At 37.0% G+C, this 26,998-nt stretch overlaps 1 protein-coding gene across 4 annotated transcripts in view; it reads right to left on the bottom strand.

Annotated features, from left to right (window-relative positions):
* Positions 1-1,159: 1,159 nt before the first annotated feature.
* Positions 1,160-26,998, bottom strand: part of LOC100751546 (inhibitor of Bruton tyrosine kinase) — a 61,806-nt gene continuing 35,967 nt past the window's right edge. For 2 of the 4 annotated variants that reach the window (XM_027411025.2, XM_027411024.2), the window contains exons 19-29: positions 26,707-26,767; positions 26,082-26,203; positions 24,121-24,233; positions 20,332-20,489; positions 18,981-19,141; positions 16,308-16,400; positions 15,644-15,787; positions 7,639-7,785; positions 4,001-4,072; positions 3,476-3,608; positions 1,160-2,368 (exon numbers count right to left, since the gene is read on the bottom strand). In XM_027411025.2, the coding sequence (XP_027266826.1) occupies positions 2,237-2,368; positions 3,476-3,608; positions 4,001-4,072; positions 7,639-7,785; positions 15,644-15,787; positions 16,308-16,400; positions 18,981-19,141; positions 20,332-20,489; positions 24,121-24,233; positions 26,082-26,203; positions 26,707-26,767 (1,336 nt within the window). In that variant the 3' untranslated portion in view covers positions 1,160-2,236. The remainder of the gene's footprint in view (positions 2,369-3,475; positions 3,609-4,000; positions 4,073-7,638; positions 7,786-15,643; positions 15,788-16,307; positions 16,401-18,980; positions 19,142-20,331; positions 20,490-24,120; positions 24,234-26,081; positions 26,204-26,706; positions 26,768-26,998) is intronic. The other 2 variants (XM_027411027.2, XM_027411026.2) reach the window with 1 other exon arrangement.

The raw sequence follows: 26,998 nt of genomic DNA on the forward strand, positions 1-26,998 counted from the left end.
CAGACTACAGTTGTTCCCATGTAAAGCAAAGTTTGCTTAAAAGACGTGTCTTTAGAATTTAGAGACCCAAATATTAGTATTCTGTCAACAAATTCACTTGACTTGACATTTCTTGATTTCACAAAAAAAGTATATATGTATGTATGTATGTATGTATGTATGTATTTATTTGGTTTTTCAAACAGGGTTTTTCTATAGATTTCTTGGATACTATCCTGAAAATCTCTTTGAACTCAGAGATCCGCCTGCCGCTGCCTCCCGAGTGCTGGGATTAAAGGCATGTGTCACCAACGCCCAACCAATTTCACAAACTTTAACCACATTCTGTTGGTACTCAATCCCTCACCTCAACACTTCATACATCATTACCTTTCTAGACTATTCACATTCCCTCACCCCAACACTTCATACACTCAGCACGCACTGGGCTTGTGAGTCTTAAAGGGCATCTCCATCCCAGTGATCACTTCAGTCGATGACTCACAGACTTTCTTCAGTTCTACTGGATTTTCTTAAATCTATACAAGTACAAATGGATGAGTTACTACAGGAAAAAAGTACTGTTAGGAAAAACCACCATCATCCTCCTGGGTTTTTGAGGCAATATAATAGCTGTCATGTCCATGGACTCATTCATAGAAAACTATAGTTCACAACGAGGCTTATCTTTCACTTTTCTTGCAGGAACATTTCTTCCCATATGAAATTTTATACAGTAGCTCACTACATAAAACAGACAATAAAGCACAAGCAATCTGGTCATGGTTTATAAACAAAGGACAAGAGTCCCAAGCTCAGTGAGCCCCAGCTCCTCCTTCACACTTTCCACCTGTAACAAGGGCAGACTCCTGAGGATGCTTCCTGGGCAGAGTGGAAGACAGGAAGAAAACCACCATTGACATTTGTCTTCAGAGTACCAAAGCTCCAGTGAGCTAATGACTTCCTAAAGCTTCTTTATTGACGTCAAAAAGACATTGTGAAATTCATTTTTTTTCCTCAAATTACTCAAACATACAGAATATAAAACAGGATTTCTAGCAGAGTAAAAATATATACTGGCTATCACTGCGGCACATAAGGAAAATAATTAGGAATAGCTAGAAATCATTCCCTCAAAGTGTCAACCTAGTCCCACACGCAAGATCAAACACATTAGTAGTGAAGTGGATCAAGATTACTTTTTATTGCATGTTTGCTTACACATCTGCTGCTTGTGGGTGGAACTGAACTGAAACACTGAGTTAGCTTCAGTCAATTTCCCATGAACTGAAGTCAAGCGGTAAACTGCCTACATATTCCCAAGGAATCTTTCCCAGAACTTAGGCATTAACATTCTCATTTTATCTACATATCAAAGTACACATTTTAACATCATTTTCCTTTTAATTTTAAACACTCAAAAACAAACCAAACAGCATACTATAAAGAAATCAAAATTTACATGTACACGTATAATCTAGGCTCACAGAACTTCTGATTACACAGTACAAAAAATTAACTATAAACAATCACTAGGGCAAACTATTCAGTAATCCTATGTTTGTTTTAGAAAATCTTAACACTTTAAGAAACTGATTCTTTCACAATTAGTCATTCCTATGACCTCTCTTGCTACCTTCCCACCCCAACAAAAATTCATGAATCCAAATCTCCCATAGAAGCTATGATTGTTGACTAACCTGTCCAGAACAGCTAGGAAGAACACAGCATTTCACCAGGTTCAACTTTAAAGAGGCCTAAGAAATTAACAGCCCAATGAAAAGGCAACAACAGACATTTCCTGTGGCAAGCAGCACATTCTGGCCATTAGTGATCAGAAGTAATGACTGAGGCTCCTACCTTAATCTCATCAATATCTTATTTAAAAACATATGTGGTAAACTCTTCTAAATTGCTTCATATTCTCAAATGAAAATTTGAGAATTTTAATGAATCATTCCTAAACTGTATACTTCACCCCTATTTTCCATTGTAAGGTAATTTAGAAGAAACAATCCAACCAATATTAGCCTAACATTTTTCCTGACACATCGTCACATAACAGTTACTAAAATCACAATTTTGAAAAATTTCTCATTAGTCATACAAACATTATAAACTACAGGAAGAAATCATATCCACTTTTATTCTGACTAGAACAACATGCTACCAAATATGTACGAACGCTTGTGCAAGGGTTTTCTTTATGTAAGTGTAGCAACCACAACCTTGGGAGCAGCAGCCTCTCTCCAGTGAGCTAGCACCCATGCTTGTTCCACATAGGCGCTGCCAGAGGCCCCTGTGCTGTCCTCTCAACGACGACAAACTCATCAGGGTTGCCAAATGCCTCATAGAAAACCAGCAAGTCTTGTATCGCATGCTCCTCAACCTGGGAGAAGAGAAGGAAAGAAGATTTGCTTCTCTCTTTAAAGTAGAACAGATTAGTGGGATTAGTAGTTTTCTGACTTCCTTTGGAGAAACTGAGGCTTGATATAGACACAACACAGCAGAACTGAATCAGAAAGCTTCCTAGTTACCCGGCCTTGCTAGAAACCTTGAGTCTGAGATGGAATAACCAGATACCTGTTCTTATTTCAATTCAATCCTCTTCTTCAAAATGGCATGTCCATGTGTGAGTGTCTGAGTGCATGTCTGTGTGCAAGTGCAGCATCCTTGGAGGCCAGTAGAGAACCTCTGAACTCCCAGGACTGGAGTTAATGGTTGTGAGCTAATCGATGTTAGAGTTGAGAACCAATCCAGGTCCCTTAAAAGAGAGATGCATGCTCTAAGCTAATTTGCATCCTAAAGTTAAGGGAAAGGAAACTGAATTGAATTCCTGGGATCCATTCATGCTGGCGGTTTCAACCTGTGAGGTCTTCTACTGCTCCTGCACAATCCTCTACAACTTGCTTTTGTACTCTCCAGTGTCATGGGGCTTTATCTTTTCCCAGCCCGCCTCTCTAATCTTTCAGATATGTCTGTGAAATCTTCCATCTCTCAAATAAATACTCTACCATAAGGTAAGCCACAGATGCTCTCTGTTGTCTATTATCTACGAGCTGAGGTAGAAACTGAGAAGAGCAGCCACCACCAAGTTCTTTGAAAACTTAAAACAGTCCAAAGAACTGCCAATACTAAAAACAGAAACCTGATCATAATGTGCTAGTTCAAATTATCCTGAATAACTCCATATTCAAGTTAATGGATATTTCAGTCTAGTTTTATATACATTTAAATTTTAATTTAGTAGATCTAGTCAAATGTTCAAAGCCAATCAATAAAATTTCCTACAGATCTATAGATGGATGTGATAGTGACACCAATAATACATCATTTGGAAGGCATAGGCAGGAAAACTGCCATGGGTTCGAGGCCAGTTTGGACTACAAAGTTAGACACTATCTCAAAAATACAAATAACAACAAAACCCAAAGACCTAGGACTGAAATGTAGAACAGTCTTCGCCGAGCTAAAGCTGAGCAAGTGTGTCACTAACCTGAATGAGAGCCAAGGGTTTCTCCCGACTTCTGATGAGTGCGGCTTCTTGTTGCCGCTCTTCTTCTACAATAGACGCAAAAGTGACAGGAGCGACTGCGGTAGAAGCAGCCAGTGAGGAAGACAGCCAAGGACTGTAAGAATGACAATAATGGCTTTTATTCAGGTCCTCAAAGTTCTGCACGGAAAATTTCCTATAAAATGTTACTTAGCAATGCTGTTTTCCCCTTAGGGATTATTACTTAATAAAACCTGGAAGCTTTTGCAGAAATTACAAAATAGTGAAGTGAAAACACAGAAAAGGAAAATTATTTTACTTAAATAAGTGTTACAGGTTAAATTTTAGAAAATTCTAAAAAGTAAAGGTATAACAGAAATTATATAACTAACTCTTATTTTAGAAAAGCAGATATTCAAACAATACAGTCTAGTAATTTCAACTACCCAATTATCCATTTCTTAAATATACTTAAGAAATTAATTTGTTAATTAATTTCAAGGGCCACAGGTAATCAATTAAGCTTACTTGGGACTCTCTAGTAGTGGAAAATCAGAAACATGATTGCTTTCTAGTCCTGGACTTCCATGAGTTGAACATCTGTAAAACAAATTCCAAAAAACTTGGATTAAGGCTTTCAGTAATATTAGCAAAACTACTTACATAGAGCAGAGCCATAAGCTCCTGATTCAGAGACAAATTACTGTTTACAACCACACATCAGATGCTGAAAATTATCCTGTTGGTTCTGGGAACCAATTAAATGTACTGACAATTTCAAAGACACACAAATAATTACTTAGTTGTTAAATAACTACAGTACATCAGTAGTTACCAACTATTAAAGAGGAATAAAGGACGGATATGATCAACGTTCAACATAGCTATATATGGAACTACCACAAGGAAACTACTATTTTCTACAACTAATATTAGCAAATAAAGGATTAAAAAATCCTTTGTTAGCACTGCTGGCTAACAAAACAAAATTAATAGTCTAAGGAGGTTTCAAACCCAGGGCCTGTTAAATCTACGTAAACTAAAATTTTAAGAATAAAGTTTTATTCTATTCTACATAATGTTTCATATTTTACAATAAGCCTCAATAGGTTTGTACAACAGGGTATTATGGCCTTTACTTCCTATATGATGACATTCAGAAAGGGCTACAATGTTATGCTGAAACATCAATCTGAGGACTGCAGATTTTATACAATGGAGAGCACTTGGCTAGCAAATCCCCAGAAGTTTTTAAAATGGAGAAAATCTGTTTCATAAGACTATAATCCCACAACTCTTTCTACTAATAATCTTTAACGAGTAGTTACATTAATCATTTCTTTATCCAAATAACTTGGGAGTACATCAAAATTTCATCATAAAACATAAGAAAGCTATTAAATAAAACAGCTAGAATTTTTAAGATTTCTAAGCTTTCAAATAATATAAAATTATTAAGTTTCAGATATAAAAACAAAACCAGGCATTACAATATAAAACTGGTATGTAATTAGTCTTCTTAAAAAGAAAAAAAAACCCAAAAGGTTTTCTAAAATATTCTTTAAAGATTTTTGTTTAAATTAAAAAGTACTGTCTATTTTAGATGTTAAAATAACTAAGCTATTTTTGCTTAGGTAGTATCTATTTATAAGATTTTATACTAGCTTTATTTTAAAAAATTATCTACCATTAGAACTAATATATAATATTAGTAATTTTGTTCTAAAATAGTTTTTTGTGGTGATTGGAAACAGTGCACAGTTTCCCAGTAGAGAAACAGGGTTATTTCAGTGAAAGAAAAACAAAGCACAAACACAACAAACAAAGAACTAAAAGAAATAACGAAAAATCCTTTCCTTCTGCATTTTAACATCTCCAGATGATACTGTCTTTCTTTGCCTGCCATTGCCTTAGGGACAAAATTTTTTTTAAAGTCACATTTTATACAATTAAGACATAATGTGTGGTGTGTAGACCTTCCTCAGCTGAGTCCCAATCCTTACACTCTGACCCCCGAGGACCACCAGCATTCCTGTCTTCCTGCTTTTCTCCCACTATTTCCTGTTTATGCTGTCTTTTCTCCTGTTTTTTTAAATTTCTTCTTTAAAAATCTCAGCCCACATTCCAAAGCCAGTGACAATAAAAAGGATAAACAATGCCATGGCCTGTTTCTCTGCTATCCCCATGGTCACACATTAAAACAAGGCAGATTAAGGCTGTAGCATCCAGAGCTTTTGCTCTTCCTATACTTCTAGCATGTATGACTCTCCCTTCATGGTGTCCTCTTCCATGCTGCTATACTGCACTGTCATTTCACTCTGCCTGGGCCATTTAACTTCACATATACAGATTCCCATTTATTAAACAGACTTCAAACCCATTAAGGGCTACGTCTGTATATTATATTTTTATATATTGCCAACAGAAGCCAGTACAATTCTGTGCCTCTACACAGTATCCCATAATTTGGTGAGTATTTTGTCTGTAGTGTTTGTATGTCCTTTTTGAAAAAACTTACTTGTGACTTACATGTTTTCCATGGTTAAATAAAACAGGAAACACAAGCTATGCTTTTTTCCAAATCTTTATCAATTAGCCATCTATATAAAAATTAATTCCCACATCAAGTTATTGATACATGATCTTTTAACTCAAACTTCCAAAGTCATACAACAGCACATACTTCTCACAGTTAAGTCCCAATGTGACAGCACACCCTAGTGACCAACTAGCAAACCACAGATCCTTAAGATTTTTTTGAGTTCCATGACAAATCGCAACTTAAGTATTAATGTTTACACTTTCAAATTTATGCATCAGAGATAGCCAATGAAATTCACTACATTCAAAACAAATATTACCTGAAATTTTTTTTAAGATTTATTTATTTATTTTGTATAGAGTGTAGTGTCTTCATATATCCCTGCAGGCTAGAAGAGAGCACACCAGATCTCATTACAGATGGGTTGTGAATCACCAGGAGGTTGCTGGGAATTGAACTCAGGACCTCTAGAAGAGCAGCCAGTAACCCTAGCCAACTCTCCAGCCCAGGAGTTACAATTTTAATTCATTTATTTATTCATTCACCAAATGCTCATTAAATGCCCATTCTAAACATGTGTATATAATGACCAGCAAAGAGAGGCATCATCCTTGCTTTAATAATACTGATAAATGTAAACAAATGCAGCACTCATACATCAGACAATAAGCTGACTCACACCTTTAGTCCCAGCCCCTGGGGAGGCAGACACAGGGGCATGTGCATCTCTGTGAGTTTGAGATGGGCCTGATCTACATAGCACATTCCAGGCCAGCCATCACTATATAATAAGATCCTATTTCCAAGCAAACAAAAGAATCACTAGCAACAACTCTAATGATGCAACAGAAGCACGATAGAAATATGTAAGAGGAATAAAAATAATAATAAATGAAGTAAGACCCTCTAAATACCCAACTGAATAGACTATGAAGAGTTGGAATCAAAGGTCCAGGTGATGCAAAGGACAGGTGTGAACAAGAGAAAGTCAAAGATAGCATAATACAGAGGTTATTTCCTAAGACAAAGTGAAAGAAACTGACAGAAGCCAGGCTCTGTAGATCTTGAAGGCTGTATCAAGAATTCTAGCTTTTGCTGGATGGTGGTGGCACACACCTATAATTCCATCACTCAGGAGGTAAAGGCAGAAGGATCTCTTTGAGTTTGAGGCCAGCCTGGTCGACAGTTTGAGTTCCAGAACAGCTAAGGCTACACAGAGAAACCCTGTCTCAAACAAACAACAAACACAACAATAAAAACCTTTTATCCTCAAAGCATTAAGTTCTATATCTTTAAAAGAGAACACATTGACTCAATGTAGTGATGGAAAGGAAGAAAAAAGACTAGGCATGGAACCACACTTATAACTAGGGTAAAGGGTCATGATGGTATGAGTGGGGGTAAGAGCCTTGGTTATGAAGTTTAGTGTAGGTATTAAACATTCAAGAACTAAAATAGACTATTATTGAGAAAAACAGAGACTAGCAAGCATTACTTGTTAATACTAACTCTGAATGTACAAGAAGTTATAATGTCTACCCTGCACACTTTTAACATCATTTCAGACCATGAAGCCCCCACAGAATATTTTAAGGTAGAAAATATATTAGTTAAATTTATTTACCTCACAACATTTAGGGCCTGAGAGTTTTCAATTCCTTTAAAACCAACTTTTTTGACATGATCTACTGAACCATGGCCAGTAACAGGTTTTTTTTCTCCTAGTAAGAAATCCCGGAATGACTTGGATGAAGGTGAGTGTAGAGAAGCCCTGCAGAAGGAAACAAAGACCATGTTAAAACACTTCGCAAAGGGACATTAAAGGAGACAATATATAGTATGAAACTGTCAATGAACAACAAAAAAAAAAAATATAAAAACTGATTGCATAGGTTTTTAAACAAAAAGTTTTAAAAACAGACCAGCTTCACAGATTTTTGTTTTCTCCTACAACTGTTTATTCCAACAGAGCTTCAGTGCTCATGGTTGAACAAGGCATGATATACTTATTTTTGTCAACTTGATACAAGCTTAGGTCATCTTAAAGGAGGAAATTTCAACTGACAAAGTGTCTGTATCGAGCTAGCCTGTAGGAAAATCTGTGAGGAATTTTCTTAACTAATAATTAATGCAGGTAGGCCCCGCACACTGTTGGACCACCCTGGGCAGGTGGTCCTAAACCACGGGAACCAAGCCAATAAGCAACTGCCTCCATGCCCTCTGCTTCAGTTCCTGCCTTGAAGTTCCTGCCCTGACTTCCTTCAGTGATGGACTATGACCTGGAACATGTAAGCCAAACAAAACCTTTCCTCCCCAAGTTGGTTCTGGTCTTTATTTTAACATAGTAAAAGAAAAGCAAATTAAGATACAAGAAAGCACTTTTATTAAATGACTATTCAAAGTGTATACAAAAATAATAAGAGGGGAGGATAGTCTCTAAAATTTTTACAATAATTTAATTATAACTTTCAATGTGGTAGTTAGAATTTTGTCAAATTTGGAATTTTGCAACAATAAAAATTATGCCTTAAGAGAAATGAATTACTATATACCTAAGCTGAAGATAAACTCTAGGATGTTAAAAAATAATGATACTAAAATAGCTACTACTAAAATAGTTCATCTGTTTGGGATGTATGCTGGCTAGCTTTTTGTCAAATTGACACAGGCTAGAGTCATTTGGAAAGCGACTTTTGATTAAGAAATTGTCTCTATAAGTCTGTCAGGCACTTCACTGACTAATGGCTGATGTGGGAGGGCACCGCCCACTGTGACTAGTGCCAACCCTGGGCAGGTGGTCCTGGGTTGTATAAAAAGCAGGCTGAGCAACCCAGTATATTCCTCCCTGGCTTCAGTTTCTGGCTTGAGGTCCTGCCCAGACTTCCCTCAATGATAGACCATGACGAGGATATAAGGAGGAACAAACCCTTTCTTTCCCAAATAGCTTTTGGTCATGGTGTTTTAATCACAGCAATAGAAACCCTAACTCGGACAGGATGGATTACATGACAGATAAAGGACTTAGCAGAAGAAAAGAAATGAAAACATATCAATGGCATCTCAAAAGTGAAACACAATGTTTAAAAACAGTTTATTTGGATGGACTTGCAGACTGAGTCAGTAAAGGGGATAAATCACTGGAATTGTTGAAAGTGAAGAATGACAATGACTGACACTAATTTAAGTCAGCCTTGGTGAGTTATGAGACATTAAGTGGCTAACCTACAGAACTAGAGAACCAGAACCAGCAGACAGATAGAAAAGACAAAAACGTCAATCAGACAATGGCTAAAATTTTTCCACAAATGGTAGGAAACATAAATTTAAAGATTAAAAAATGTTAGCAAACCCCAAAGACAAATGCAAAGAAAACTGCCCTTAGGCAAACTAAATTTTGATTTAAAGATAAAAGGAAAAGTTGGGGCCCAGCACACTTAGCCTAGTATGCAAGAGGCCCTGAGTTTGGTACCAAAATGGGAAAAAGTGTGGGTGTGAGTGTGTGCGAGTAGTGTGTGTGTGTGTTATGTTTGTGTGTGTGACTCTGTGTGTGTGTGTGCATGCAAGTGCATTCGTGAGTGTTTGTTGTTGGTGGTGGTGTTGGTGGTGGTGGTGGTAGATGACCTGAAAGCAGACACAGAAATATATCACAATATTAATAAGGCTAATTTGATTTAGAAACAAACACAAAGCAGTAGAAAGAAATCATTAACACACCAAGAAAAAGAAAAGTCTTAGTCTAGCTTACATTTCCAAATAAAACTTTAAAGCCATTAACAGGTCTTGACTGTGTTAGATAAGAGCCAGAGGCCAAGACCCCTGAACCAGACAATAAACACTGAAGCTGCTTTGCAGGGAAAATATGTTATGAAACAACAGATAACACAATGGACCACAGGAATTACAAAGGTAATGAGGAACTACTGTAAAAAACCCAATGGAGAAAAGTATGGTAATTTACATGGTATGGGCAAATGTATTTAAAAGAAAATCTATTACCAAAGATTAAATGTTCGTATACCCAACAGAGATAAATCTGGAGAAGAGGCTAGGTGGAAGAAATCAGAAAATGCACCTATTTCCAATTCTACTGAAATTACATATTATATTCCAATTACATATATTCTAATTGCATTACATTCTAGAATAGATAAAACTAATCTACCAGTAACAAAGAAAATTACCAATCACTGGCTTTGGGACAAGAAGAGAACAATGATTAGAAAGAACATTCCAATGAGAATGTTCTAAGACAACAGCAATATCCAATAATACATAAAAACAACAATATAAAGTTAAGAAGAGGGGTTTATTTCAGTAACAATAAAAACATACCAAAAGTTAAACAATGTATGTAATTCATCATATTAAGATGACAGGATGAGAAAAATCCTATGAAAAGTTCTGTGATCCAGTCAACAGAGGCTTCACAAACAAAATACTTAGGAATAAATATATGTGAGATTTGTACATGATAAACACTGTTGAAAACGCCCTTAAGGGTTTAATGTTTACAATTTGGAGCATACTAAATTGTCAGTCCTCAAATTGATCTACAGATTTAAAATAATTACCAACAAAAAAGCCCATCAGTATTTTATCTGTTAATACTTATTTTTGACAAAACTCATGTAAACATGCAAATGATAAAAGTAAATAATTTTGGAAAATGTCTGAGAACTTAATGGTCCCTGATTTCAATGCTGACAGACATTTCTCATGTCGGTAGAATGGAGGAGGACACAGACCTAACAGAACTCAATAACAAGTCTAGACTAAACTCACATTCACTTCCAGAAATATACCCTTTCATCAGCAGATGCTGTGTCCACATTTAAGGTTATTTATTTTAAGTAAAATCTCAAGCACTATGAGATAAAAAACTTCTTTACAAATCTGCATTGGAACCATGAACTAATGAGGTATTTGTGTTAAAATGAAAACTTTCAAAAAATTAAATCTGAACTTGGCTTTATCATAAAAATTTTGGCCATAACACATACACACATAATACAAAAATCAAAAGTATTCATTTCCTTTGCAGTCTCAACCCTAAGTCACACATCTGAAAGTAAGGATGGCACAAAGGTGCAGAGACCATGAGTGACTGGAATCTGACAGACAAGCAGATCAGTTCTAAATACAGAACTCTGTAACTCCCACTATGAAAGCACAGGCTCAAGAATTTAGGAATTCCCATGTAGTAAACAGCATATACCCTGCCAGGTTCTTTCCAGACAAAAACAGTTCTTCGCTTAGCATAATAAAACTACTAAAGAATAATAAGAGCAGTTACAGACTATCTTAAACTCACACACTCATTAGCCATGCAGGGTAACCACCTATAAGGCAGTTAATGCAGCCAGCTAAGCAAGTCTGGCCCTTTCCATCGGTTATGCCCAGATTTAATACAGTGTCTTGTTTCCCACAATTTTACTTTCCGAACTCAGGCTTTGGCTATTTTCTACTCTAAAAGCCACATAAAATTTATGAAGAAATATTTGCAGAAATTTATATCCATACAAAAATTAGTCAGGATTTTGGTTCCTTAGCCTCAGCAACTTTAATGAATAAAATTTCCAGGTCAAAAAGGTTAAATAACTGCAATTATTTTACATAAGCTAGCTCAAAAGAATTTACATTCAGACATCGAGCCAGGCCACAAAGATCATATATTTTCCACAAGATGATAGTGAAAAATACTTCTCCAAGTAAAACATTTGAAAATGAAAAGTGCCCAGATCCCACACACACTCAATGTTTCATATTAGTTTTAAAATTCAGTTGGCTAGAACTTCATTCTAATGTAAAACCCCATGCTAGTTAGCATTTTCCATGGCCACACCTAATTGTAGGTAGCAAGGGTACAACTATATCTTGGGAACGTAGAGAGTTATTGCATGTATATGTGAATAGATCAGTAAACTCTACCACAATTACAGTGGAAGATTTGGCAGGCTCATTTGTGCTTTAATTAACTACACATTTAACATTAATATAAAGACAAATATAAAAACATCTACAAAAGAAAAATTTCATTAGGTGATTTGCAGATAATGAAATGTAAGTAACTTAAAAAATCACTACTGCAGGATGATGTGGTGGACTTTGTGGAGCCCCCGTTGAGGGCCCTACCCTGCCTGGGGAGTGCAGGGTGGATGGGTGGGGGGTAGGTTAGGGTGGGGTAGGAGGGGTGAGGGTGAGGGGAAGGAGAGGGAGAAGGGATTGATATGTGAAACAAGCTTGTTCCTAATTTGAAATAATAAAAAAAAAAATCACTATTGTCATTAATATTTTCTGTAAAGATAGCCTACAAATCAAATACTAATTTTAGATTTATTTTCTATTTTTCTAAACTAGAATATAATTTAAACTCTGACAATTATTTTTCAACTAGCATGTACAAGGGATGGTGTCTCAGGAGTAGTCACCATACATTATACCTGTATCTGACTTAAAACTCAAATTATGTATTACATTGACTAATGTGATTAATTGTATTTTATGTATTCTGTGCATAATTAACAATTATAAAATATATCAAAAGAAGCATATTATATTCATTTTAATTTTAAGCTCAATTTAAGCTATATAGACATACAGGAATTCAAGAAAGAAAAACCCCCAATAACTAATAATATAAATGTATTCTTTAAATTTATAACAAATACTTTCTGATCTGTGCCAATAACAAGATAAAATGCATATAACCTCACAGTCTATTATATTCACATATTATGTATATTATTCTAAATAGATATCTACACATATATACTTGTATATACATTTTTAAAAGTTGCTTCAGTTTAATGTTTGATAAGTAAAAATAAAAGCAATGTATAATATATCCTAAAGAGTTTCACAGAAAAGCAGTTTTGGAAAGACTCTAAAGCATGCTTTAGTATAGTTCAGTGGCAGAGAGCTTGCCTTGCATAACTAAGGCCCTAGGTTCAATCTCTAGCACCAAAGGGAGAAAAAAACCTTGAAGATGAAATGCAGTTGAGTCTAAAGTTATAAAAGAACATTAAGCATAAACCATTATTTTCAACATTAATAAATTAATTCAGATACCACTTCTACTTAGAACTCAAAATAATCTGTATTTGGTCAGTTGTATAAATTGTCTTGATATCTTAAGATATATAAAATTAATCACTCATTTGTTTGCACTTAAGTTTTTCAGTTGTATTTTTATCAAGTTTGTAATAAATATCCCTTGTATTTAATCACAGCACAATTATTTTTCAAATAAAATATCCTCATATTTCTGCCAAACTCAATGGCATGTTTCTCCCCATATTCCTAGCACTCTCCTTAATAAGCAATACTAGATTCCTTCTGCATTTTGGGAAGATAGTGCCATCCATGTGGAGCTCAGCTCATGCTGCTAATGATTACTAGGGAAAAAGAGTTGACTAAGTTTGAACATCGAAATCTGAGATTTCAAATACCTCATTACTTTCACTAAAATCCCATACAACAGGAACACACACACAAAAAAAAAAAAAATCCAAATAAATAAAGACAAAAATCCCCAGAAGCCTGAGGCCAGCTAGACTGTGCAATAGACAGCTACAGGGACAACTGGTGTGAGTGTGTAGAAGACCAGAAACTGAATAGGCAGGTCAGAAAGAGCCCCACAAACTCCTGCCTGCCAGGAACACCCTCAGGACTAGAGACTCTGAGGTGTGGCTGGGGTGCCAGATGTCACCGACCTTAGCACAAGGAAAAGCCTGATTTGAAATCACAAGTCAAATGGCCAACAGGAATGTTGAGCTGTGTGCTGTGCATCAAGTATAAATTTGAAATGGTAAAGCACGTAAAAAAATTAACAAATGTTGAGAACTAGCATCAGCGGTAACCTCCTTACCCTGATCAGCTTCCAGAATACCAGCACCTAAATATGCAGACCTTTGTCAGTGGAAGCAAGAGTTGCCTGTTAGAAAACACAGATCTCGGGAGATAGGGAAAGACACCAAAGATCACCAACATATGTATGGTCCCAGAAGGGAGACTACATGGAATTGCACAGTTATACACACAGGCACACAGTATTTCTAACTGTAGAACAAAAGCAAAAGAACCAATATACTACTATAAGACAAAAAGACCTCCGAAACGTTGGCAGTGTCAATCAAACACTAGTTTTAATGTTTTATGAATGACTCATACAGAATGATTTTTTTGACTTCCTATATCAATATATTGCTAAGATCCAGCTACATAGTTATGTTTAGTCATACTCCCTTTCATTACTCGGCAGTATTATAATTTTTAAAAACGTTTAGCCATTCATCAATGACAGATGACAAGGCTCTATCAGGTTTTAATTATTGCAATATTGACATGGACATTCTTACAGTGTGTATACATAGATTTCTGCTTCATACATACCAAACAGCATTTACAGAGTAAATGGATCAGGCATAGTATCTGAATCCTGAACACTATTTCAAGGCCAAAAAGCACCACAGCAAACGAGACAGACCACAGAACACAGGCGCCAAGAAAGGTGATGCCAGGAAAAATCCCGAAACTCCCTGTCCTTGTTTACTGCTGGCTTTTAAAACAAGCCAACTGATGACACAGCAAAATCCACATTATTAAGCTCAAAGTATCCTCAAGTATTTAACATTTCTCTCAGACTATAGTAACATCTAGAATTGTGACACTGGTTTTTAAAACCCAGTTTTGCCTGTGTTTAGAGAAAACACCTCAGTGCCTCAACAGTCCCACCTCAAATCTTCAACACCTCTTGGCTGGGTCCTCCCATCTCTTGTTCCTTTGCTTCCTTTCTCACTAACCATGCTGCACACCTACTGGTACCTTTGGCAGGCAATGACTTAGTTCTACTTGCCACTCAGAATAAGATCAATTGTTTGTTATTCTAGTCAAAATAATTTACATTCTCAGTGGTGGGGGAGAAAAAAAACCTTCAGGAACAAAGTGACAGGCATGAACACTGATGGAATCCCCCTGAATCCTGTGAGACAGGGTTCTCCTGTCCCTGTCTTGCCCTTCCCTCTATCCACGTGCCTTTCTCTTAAACTGCGTTCCACACATTATGAGTTTCCAGAAAGGGAGACTAGAAAAGAAGCAAAAATAACATTTAACACAGCTCATCTTTGGAGATGATTCCTAGCAATGTGGCCACATGGGAAAACTGTGATGGCGCAAACTCTAATGCTGAAATTCAAAGTCACTACTGGGATAACTGACAGCTGCTTCAGCTGCACCATGTAGACAACTAAGGATGCACACAGAAGGAGAAAAGGGTCCCATTACTAAAAGCCAAGTTTGCTTTCCTGAAACTTTAGTGTAGCTATTCCCTATTTTAAAATGAAACACTAAATCTCTTTTCATCAGAAACTACAGAATGGCAAGAATGACACCCAAAAGTAAAAAGTAAATCCACACCTTTGAAACCATGGCGTCTGTTAATACATCTAAAGTTATAATAACAAAATTGTTTTAGAAGTCTGTGCTGCACAAGTTCCAACATTTAAGTTAAAAGCCACCAGGGAAAATGAAATATTTAAAAGGACTTTAGAAACACATGCAGGGGAACTCAGAAGCCAAAAGCTGCCTAAGAAGCCAAGGGAAGACCTCTGTAATTTTTAACAAGAGCATACCATGCATTCGCTGGCTTGAGGGACTTCGAAGGAGCTGTTAGAATTGGTTCCATGCTGTTTGTTCCTGAATTGTTTTCTTTGGTGGTCAATGCAATCATTTTCCGTTGCCTCTGAGAAAGTTTGACTCCATGAGAAATAATTTTTCTAAAAATTAAATTAGAGTAAACCAATTACTTGTCCTGGCTTCACCATTTCTAAGAAATCTCAGTTGCCTAAGAAATCATTATACTTGAAACAAAATTAAACCCCTCAGCTTAATCAAGGTCATCGTAACATATTTTCTATTAAGTTTCAATAGTTAAAGTTTCCGTTTATACTGCTGATGATCAAACAATGGTTATCACAAGACCCCAGAATAGAATATTTTTCAAAAGGCCTCAATCAGACTTGTGCATTTCTTCAGAAATACAATATCACAAGGCTCACTTTGGTGACAACTGTACACTAGCCCCCTAGCATGTAACACTGCACTCTAAGGCAATAGTTAGCACACAGCTAGCAAACAGTACTGAGGCTAAGTTATCTAATGGAGCATTTATAACTATTATATCAGTTGTACAAAAATAATACAAAAGATGCAGTATGTTGTTCCAATTCTGAAGGACAGAAATAAAAATACACACGGTCTTTTCTCTTAATTTCTTTTTTTTTTTTTTTTACCAACCCTAAGTTTAACTTTGGTACTGCGCCATATTTTTGTCTACTTTCTTCTGTTTCCATGATGGTTCTAAAATCCACGACAGGAGGACTTGTAGGACTAAAAGAAAAAACAAAACAAACAGCATTCATTACCTATAAGGCCCAACACCAAACTTAAATGACCCTGTAAATTATATGTAAGACTGGTAATAATTAAATTATAGTCTAAGTAATAATTAAATTCACTTTGTTAGCTTCAGCCAACCTCAAAAACCTCAAAAAAAGGTATTCTGAAGGACAGCTACTCCCATAAATGCATATATGACAACTAAATAATTTAAAGTCTTCAAGTTGAGCAATAACCTGAAATTATTCTAACAAAACAAAATCCAAACAACCAAAGGAGTCCTAGGTCACCTAAATAAGCAAAAGAACTCACTACAGTTCCAATTAAAATCTTATCCTTAGAGATGAAAGATGAAAATCATTTCATTTTCAAAAACAAATGAAATCCTTACTACCATCTATTCTATTATTAACAAAAAAAGACACTTTTCAGAAAATATGGGGGTGCTCCACAAATACTGAAGACACCCTGGGGGGGGCAGCTGCAATATAAGGGGAAAATAGAGGTCCCTGGGGGTATAGGAGCTGCACTATAAGAAAAAAAAATTCTACAATTTCTAGAAATAGTTTCTGATACAGGAGAAATCTATGATATAGTTAAGAATAATTCACATTATTACATATTAAAGACTGATACATCATTTATTTATTTTCACTAAGAAATTCTGTTGCTAGATGTTTTAAGACATAGCAGGAAAGATGTACCCATGAAGCTTAACAATAAGGTTGTCTAATCAAGGCCCACATAATGACACTACCAGGACACATGGCAACATGGAGAGAGGAACTTGCAGAAGGTCCCTCCCACAGATGAAGCCACAGGCAATTCTATTCTAAAATCATTTCAGCAGCCATCCTCTAGAGACAAGCTGCCTGATAGGTTATCCCATCCCATTGGTCAACTCTAATCACATGTACACATGGGGAACACTAAATGAACTCAGTAGTCTGTGTGTGTGTATACACATACATATATAAATAATTATATAACAAGAGATCATGAGTTTGAAGGTGAGAGGCAGGAGGAGTTATTGGGAAGCAGTGGGAATGATGTTAATCCAATACTGGCATATGAAGTTCTCAAAAGAGTAACAATATAAATTAAAAACTAATTATAAAATATCAGTATCCGCTCATTATTCTCGCTAGGCAATACTTCATAGTAATATAAAGTGCTGGTGCATACACTAATATTGAGAATACTATGATTGCTAAGGACTTTGTGAATGTACATGGTGCTGAAGCAGAATACCAGTCTCACTACTGACTTTTTACTGGCTATCATTTAAATGTTTAGCAAAACAACTGAATATGGTTCTAGGTGCTCACACAAATTATGTATCATTTATGACATTACAATGAATTATGCCCAGTGGAGGGAAGGGCCTATTATAGCTGGTTAGCAATTTTTATTCATGCAGATGATTTTCCATGTATAAATTAGTATTTTTTACTGAATATATTCATTTGGTTAAAAATACACAGTAATCTTTCAGAGATGAAGAGAATAGGATGAAAATTCTATCTGTAAGTGGCAACACCAGACTGAGACTCAGGTAGGTAATTTTCATTCTTTCCTGTCCTCCATTACGACTGAGTGGATTTAAGACCTACTCCATGAGATGGAACACATGCCTGAAATTGCTTGGGTGACCTAAGAGAAAACCAAATACCACTGTCCTGCTAAATGAATTGAACAATAAAATGACTCCAATAGGCATTCTGCTATACTCATAGATCAGTGTCTCGCTCAGTCAACATCAGAGAAGCTTCCTCCTGCAGCAGATAGGAACAAATACAGAGACCCACAAGTGGACCATGTACAGAGAAGAGAGATGTTGGAACACCTAGTCTTAAATGGCATATCTTAATCAAACCTCCTCCCCTCTCCCGCTGGGCTATGGAAATGATGTGGAGAGGAGGCAGAGACATTTTAAGAGCCAGAAGAGATGGAGGACACCAAGAAAACAGCATCTTCTAGACACAACAAACTGACATACAAATGAACTTATGAAGACTATGGCAGCATGCACAGGGCCTGCACAGGTCTAAGCCAGAGAGGGTCCCTGTACTGAGAGGGAACATGGACATGATCTCCCATCTTTAAGCCAGAAAGTATCTCCAACTGACAACGGCTACTTGGCTTTATCCAGTGAAGTCTTACCAGGGAAACAACTCTTATGGGTAGAACTCATGCCCAGCAGCACATGGCCAACACAAGATGAACTCAATAGTAGTTTTGTAGATGTTTTGTCTCATGTTGCTTCGTTTGGGCATTTTTAAAAATCTCTCTAGTCTTTTGTCTATAACATCATGATTTCTGATTTTTTGTTTTTATGGGTTTTGGTTTTTCTGTGTGTTTATCTGTTATGTGTATTTCCTATAGTTTTTCTTTTTGTTTTAATTCTGTTGATTTGTTCTTTTCTAAAGAAAGAAGACAGACATGGAGTTAGATGGGTGGGAATGTAGGAGAGGATGTGAGAGGAGATAAGGGAAGGGAAAGCATGACCAGAATATATTATATGAAAAAAAAAAATTCAGTTAAAATAAATAAGAAAAAAGAAACTCCTACCTGAAAGAGCCAGTAACCCAACTGGAAGAGCCTGCAGTGTCGACTCTGTCCCTGGGAATGAACTGGGGAGCAGATTTAGATGTTGGTGATTTTTCCCATGGTTTGAAATCTTCCCTGGCACATGGAGGAGGTGTACCGTTCACATACGGTTTGGCTTTCCCCTGGGAGAAAAAGAGAACCTAAGTAGTAACAGCAAGCGTCTAACTTAGTAGCTTAGTGTGAACAGTCAGCGACACATGATCAGCTAGCACTTGCCATTTGTCTCCAGGCCCACCTCTTCGCCAGCTCACCCTCATCACTTACTACAAGCTGTTGTACACAGGAAACTAAATGCACACCTTAAACTTCTACTCAGACAAATAGCAAACAAAATAAAAATAAAAGCAGGACATATAAGATATGAAACACTAATATTAAAATTCCTATTTTAGAAATAAAATTCACTTTAGACAGGACAATTTGGTATAACTATCTTATAATCTACTCTATGATGCAGTACTTTAAATAAAAATGAAAGTACAATAATATTGACACTTCAGAGGGCCTTAAAGTCACTGCTACTATAAAAGGCTCAGGAAGGTCTTAAATGGCATGTACATAAGACAGTCGATATGTGCCTTCAACTTCCTTACACTTCACTGTCCTCCAGATTAACCTTATGGAAACAACTATTTCCTTCAAAATTCTGCATTAAACTTGACTACTTCATAAGAAAAATAAATCAGTAAGTCTCAGAAATTCCTAGGTGTTCCAATATGTTCTGCTAATGTGGAAAAGGTTACAGGAAAATGAATCAATTTCTAAAAATGTAAAGAAACACTAGGGAGCAGAGAAAGGATGTTAAAGAAAGCCTCCTCAGAGCTAAGGAGGGGCTGGCTCCACAGCGGGAAAGTCATGCAGCCTTCCAGCCCGGCAGAACAGCTCTGGATGGTTGTGTCCCTTAACTCCATAAAGAAAGCTTACTTTGAATTAATTTGAAACCAGGTTTACTTTCAAAATTACTTTTTTTGGATAAATTTTATTTCATTTTAAAAGACATTTCCTAAAATATTTCTGGAATTTAGCTACAAATATACTTTTCAATATGTCTATTCAATAATACTACATTATAGCATCATGTATTTTACTTGCAAAAAGATTAGAAATGAAATCATAAAGGATTCAAAACAATATTAAAATTTCTACAAATAAAATAATTACATAACTGAGGAAAAAATATACATTATACATATTGGTTTTAGGGTTTTTTGTTAACACCAGGAAAGTATTTGAAAGTATGAGAGAATACAATGAAAACTAAGGTGAAATGTAGGCACATCCAAACGTGGTGAGGAAACAATGCTTTCTTTACCAGACCAACCTCGACCTTGTCCAAATGGAATCCTGCTGTAAAATCAGGCGACTGTAAGTCTCTGGGACTACCCACTCCTGCATAGCTTCCTTCAGAGTCTGAGGTCAACAGTTCTGGAAGAGACTCCACAGAATTGGTCTTACCAGACTTTAATAATCCTAAAATGTGAAATAAAGTACATAAACTTTAACTGGACATATTAAGCATATATGCATTTCACTCAATGAGCCAAATGGAAAGCAAGAAGCTTATTGATCCAGACTACAATAACAGTTAAATTGTACTCACCACACCAACAGTACTCTAGTTAGACGAAGATGACAAAAACATTGGTTAAGTGAAAGAGCAACGTGGGAGAGACAGTAACACAACTGTTAATTCATCCTGTCTCTATAACTAATCAATCAATTTCAACAACACAAAGTTTCATAGGATCTGCTTTGAAGAGATGGTTAACCTCATTCCTCAAGAAAGGTAAGAAGGGAGAAGAGATGGCTGACTGCACAGCAACCGATCCCTGCCTGTTCCTTTTCAGCTATCATGTCACTGTGCTCTGCAGGGAGGGAATGGCTCCAATGTAAGAGAGGAAGTACCCTAAAGGTCTGTGTGCCAGCAGGCAGCCCAGGAACACAGGCTCCCACTGGCCCCTCTGGCAGCCTGTTGGAGGGTTCGTCAGTTTGTTTTCTGTAAAAATATCTGTCATTTGAAATGTTTAATTAGCGTAACCCCTGAGATGACATAAATGCCCACCTCTGTACCCTATGTTCTGGTTCACCACAAACATAATACATTTCAGGTGATAATTCACACATTTCAAATTAATTAGAATCTATATGAAGTGTCAAAAGAAACTTGGAAATGCAGACATTATCTGAGTTGTAAAAGCTATACAACTGATTGAAAATAAAGTGTGCTACCTCTTATACATTCAGAAGTGTTGTCCCTTTAAGGAGATCACCAGACACACAGTAGTAGTCTTTTTCTGTTGTCCATTACTAAAAACACGTTGGCAGTGACATTCAAACTTTCCCCTACTAACACAGAAATTTATAGTTTTCATTTCAGATATTACACTTAAAATTGTATGCTTTCAAAACTCCTTAAAGCTGGGCAGTGATGGCACATGCCTTTTATCTCAGCACTCAGGAGGCGGATCTCTGTGAGTTTGACACCAGCCTGATCTACAAGAGCTAGTTCTAGGATAGCCTCCAAAGCCACAGAGAAACCCTGTCTCGAAAAATCAAAAAACCTTAAAATCATGAGAATCAAATAAATGATTGTCTTAAGCAAGCAATTGTTTTTGATCAAAACAGAACACCTTCACAGAATCACTTGTCTAGCTTGAAGACATGTTAGGTCTCCACGTAACTGTTTCTGACGAATGTGCCTTGTACTCAAATCTTCCTTTTGGTCCCCAATAAAGTTTCACCCTTCATCATTATCTGCTTGGGCCACAGAAATGATGCAACATCAGAATGATATGGAACTTGACTCATAGAGCAAATACTATTTATTCCTTTTGTCATTATCTCAGATCATCATATTTCCAGATTCATTTCCTGAAGGTTAAATGACAAATTTAAAGTAAGAGGTATAAAGTATTTCTTGTTTTGGGTTTTTTTTAGTTGTTGTTGGTGGTGGTGGTAGCTTGTTTGTTTGTTTGTTTGTTTGTTTGTTTGTTTGTTTGAGACAGGGTTTCTCTGTGTTGTTTTGGAGCCTGTCCTGGAACTCGTTCAGTAGACCAGGCTGTCCTCGAACTCACAGAGATCCTCCTGCCTCTGCCTCCTGAGTGCTGGGATTAAAGGTGTGTGCCACCAATGCAAAGTATTTCCTTAGTAATCAGCTTTGAAATGTCAAGACTGTGTGTGTGTGTGTGTGTGTGTGTGTGTGTATCCACATGTGTGATCATGACTGAACACGTACAACAGAAAAGATCAGAGTTATGATAATATTGTGGATTATCATCTTGCATCTTATTTGAAGCAAATTTCTTTGCTGTTTTACTGCTATCTATACCAGGCAGAGCTCACTGGCCTGTGTGCCTTAATGGATTTCTGTCTGTCTCCCATCTCCCAGAAGTGCACTGAATTACGTATGTTCCCGCTCCATATTGAGCTTTTCGTGGGTTCTGAGGATTATAACTCACTTGCACAGCTAATGCTTTTACCCACTGAACAACTCCCTAGTCCAAGAGACTTATGTGTACACATACACTCTCTCACACACGTGCAATCAAATCATACTATTTAAAGAAAAATCAGGTATCTACTCTTCCTTAAGTCATTAGGTAACTGAAAGATCCCCAGTTTCATTAACTGTCTGACCATTTACTCATCCTTTTATCAACCTACCTATGCTTTGTCTTTAGGCTAGAGGTAAAGTATTCAACAGAGAATACAAAAATCACAGAATTTTATGCTTTGAAAAAACAGTAAGATGTGTCTTTCTCATTTCTAGATCTCCTGACTCTTACCTTTAATGCTTCACAACTCAATCTAGGCAAATAATCTCTCCTTTAAGTATCTTTTGTATTACTTAAACCTATTATTCTTGACATTTCCTACAGTTGTAACAATATATCAAATACCTCATTTGTAAAATTAAAAAACAAAATTCTCTTTGCCTTGCATAACAGCCACCTTTTTCCAAGGAACATAAGTCAATACACAGGGTTGTCTGCCTGTGAATGCTGTAACAGAAAATACACCAGATCATGTCTGACTGCCTGCCACTTCAAAAGCCACACTGTGGTCTTGCTACTTTTTGGTCACACTTCACAATTATACCTAAAGAAACCATTAACACTTTGCATAGCTTAAATATAGATAAGATAAATCCAGAATATAGGACAATATATGAAACAACTAGCCTAATGTTTGAGAAATCAACAAAAAACAAATAGCATGGAGGATACTGTTCTAGCTAAGAGAATAATAAGCAAAGGCAGTGTTAACCTTGATAGAACAAGAGTCAATGACTTTAATCCAAGCACTCAGGAGGCAGAGGCAGTCAGATCTCTGTAAGTTGGGAGGCCAGAGGATCTGGAGTGAGTTCCAGGACAGCCAAGGCTACACAGAAAAACCCTGTCTCGAAAAAACAAAAAGGAAGGAATGAAGGGAGGGAGGGGAAGGGAGGGTGGGAAGGAGGGAGGGACAACAGCTGAAAAAAAGTTCTAAAAACACTGTTGAGTAATCGTGGAAATCTAGATACAGAAGCTAAAACTAGGTAAAGCTAACAAACTGTGTTAACGATCTGATACTGGTATTGGGATTTTGGAGGAAAACATTCTTAAGAGAATCTTACAATATTTTTGAGAAAGAACATACCTACAAAGTATTTCAAGCAGATCAGTTAAAAACAGCTTGGTCAATGCTGTGTGTGGAATGTTTAGAGGACTATGTTGAGCGACAAGAAGCTGTGCATCTCAGAAGACGCAACCTGTACAGAGTTGCAATATGGGGACACCACCTGGCAAGTATGTGGCCCAGGGTCAGACCTCAGCACCACAGAAAGGAAAGGGAGGGACAGAAGGAAGAGAATATGGCAATAAATTAACAGTGAGTCTAAACAGAGTGTAAAGGTGTTCATACCTTTGTGTGTGCACATGTGTGCATGCATGCATCCTTTATATCTTCAGTTACTAAAAATTTTCAAAATAGGGCTCTTGCCACCAAGCATGATGACCTGAATATGATCCCTAGAACCCACTTTTAGTGAAGGACTGAAATCACTCCTGAAAGTTGTTCTCTGTCTTCCACACAGACCAGAAATAAGCTCAAACACACTAACCTGCAGATGGTGGACTCTGAATAATATCTGAAAGGTTGTAGCCTCCAGAACTGTCGGAGCGCTTCCGTGGCTTCTTTTTAGCTCTTGTTTTTGCCTTCTTGAACATGGTTTCCCTGGGAAAATGCAAACAAAGAATTGAAGGGCAAAGAGTTTGGTCAAGCACAAACCACATAAGCATATGTAGGCATCATTTATAGCCAAGGTAGGCCAGGGAAATCATAACCTTACAAGTCATCAGTGTCATCTATTCCTTGCTCTGGCCCCAGAGCAGTTAAAGTTAAAGAACCCAATGTCGGCCACAGTAGCCACCAAGAGCAGCACTGAGAGTTCTGCACAACCATATCACCAGGAGTCATTACTAGGGCTACCAAGTGATGGAGAACACCAGCAGGTTGGGATCCACCCATTTCCACAGGCACTTCCCAAGAACACCAAGTTCACCAACATGATCTGAGATGTGGGATTAAAGACATGTACCGCCACCACCTGGCTGTGTTCACATTTAAGGACAATATGTCTAACTTCCATAGTCCAAAATGATATCACACATCAGAAAAAAAGTTCAGAAAGTAATTAAAAGAACACTTCTGGAGCTCAAGAATAGGTTTGTTTTTTTTTTTTTTTTGCAAGGTGCATAGCTCCTTGTCTACAGCAGATGACCTCAACACCCAAAGGCTTCACCCTAACAACTTATTTGTTCCACAGACATAAGTAATTCTATGATGTGAGCCTAAAATACTAACAAGGCACTAGCCTAAAATACTAATTAGGTATTTATTCTATGCAGAGGTTGTCAAAATTGTTAGACAACACATTTTTGTGACAGACTCTGGACTCCTAAATCTCAGCCTTTGTGGATCACTGTTGGGGTCTGAATATGAAATGTCCTCCCACAATGGGGTCCCAGGTGGAGTAAGGCTCAAAATTAGGGGCACAGGAAAAGACTTGGACAATAAGGAGTTCAATTTCATCAATGGAAATAACAAATTTATGAGTTTACAATTTAACGTGCTACTCAAAAGTAAGGTCCTAACTGGAGAAACGAGATCACTGGAGCATTCCTTGGAAGAGTATTGTGCCCTGGTCCCTTGTTCTCTCTCTCTCTCTCTCCTTGGCCTTATGAGGTGAGCCACCCTGCTCTACAAGGCAGTCACTGCTGTGATATTCCACCTCCAGCCTTAATAGCAGGAGCCAGTTGGACATGGACAGATGCTCAGAAGCTGGAGCTTACAGCCAACCTTTTCACCTTTAACTGGTTTTTCTCGGGAATTTTTCCCACAAAGCCTAAAAGCTAGTATAGTCACCATCTACCAAAGCAGTCAGGGTCTAGAAAGAGGACTCCTGAGAAAACGTGATCCCATCTATGGCTGCTGCATTCCTCTCCAGATGCTCTCAGGTCCAGTCTCCCGAGTACAAACCTATACTCTTCTACCAAGATGGAGGAGAGACAAGCACTTGGCTGAACAGGGCTTAGAAAGGAATGGGGTCCACTTGTCCTAATCTTCATGAGCGGGCTGCCATAATTGCCAAACATTTACAGAACCATTTCAAGTTTTGTGCCATCATTACTACAGAGTCCCTACTTTCCAGGCAACAGCAGCTTCATCTGACCCCCGAAGGTAACTTGGCTGTTCTCCCACTCTCATGCAACAGCACGCCTTTTTAAATGTCTTTACCGTATCTTCAGGGGGTCTGAGGAGGTCACTAGGACAAACACACTTAACTAACCTGTATATCTATCTGAAGGCTACATCATTTTTATACTTAAATGTTACACAGCTTAAATTTAAAATATCAATCATGTATAATTACTTTGTATTATATCAAAACTAAAACTGCACATTCATACTGCCTCTATCAGAACTTCTTAATTCATATTTCCAATATTAATATAAAGTGTCAGGCATCTAATGGATTAAGGAAGAAGAAAAAGAAGGAAAGAAAAAGAGAGCAGGGCTTACGAGTAATTTGGTTCCATATTTATTTCTTCTTTGAAAAAGACATCCCCATCATCTACTTGCATGTAGCTAATATCTGGTCCATCTTGATATGGTGTAATGACTCTTCGCTCCATTGCTGGAATCTACAAAATGAAATATAAAATTTGTAAAATTTTTAAAAATTCATGAAATATATCACTTACAATGTCAGGTGGTAACATTAACTAGGAGAAGTCTACAATGAAGGAAAAATTTTGAACAGATTCAATAAAATGAATGTTACATAAGACTGTTGGGGTGGGGCTGAAAGCAGTTCCACTTTCTTTTTAAGTGCAGATTAATCATCCCTCAGGAGTCATGTGAAGCCATGCTCTGTAGTGTCCTGTAGTATCCTGACCTTTGTAACTAAAACTCTGAAACAGCAATTTCTATTATAAAGACATTATAAGAGATCTGTTAATTTTATTATGCCTTCAATTTGATTTTCACACTTATCTGTGGGACTTGAAAGAAATTCTAATTGCTAGAAGATAATGTATTTGCACTCATTATAAAATTATTCCATTGTCAAGTCTGATCTAATACTCTGTTTTAAAAGGTAATTCCATAGCTTTCAAAATCTGTAACAAGAAAAGAAAAATATTACCATTTTTCGGTAAAATATGGAAAGGTCCTTCAAAACATCCTCACTTAAAACATCAAGGGACCTGAAAAACAGGAAGTAAAATTCTAGCTTAAGACTCAAATGATGTAGCAGCTGTGAAGATTTTCAATCGGGTGGTGGTGGTGCACACCTCTGATCCCAGCACTTGTGGGAGGCAGAGGCAAGTGGATCTCTGTTAAGTTTGAGGCCAGCCTGGTCTATAGAGTGAGTTCCAAGACAGCCAGGGCTGTTTCACAGAGAAACCCTGTCTCAAAAAACCAAAGGAAAAAAAAAA

This window comes from Cricetulus griseus, chromosome 4 (assembly GCF_003668045.3).
Source record: "Cricetulus griseus strain 17A/GY chromosome 4, alternate assembly CriGri-PICRH-1.0, whole genome shotgun sequence".
Classification (NCBI taxonomy): Eukaryota; Metazoa; Chordata; class Mammalia; order Rodentia; family Cricetidae; genus Cricetulus; species Cricetulus griseus.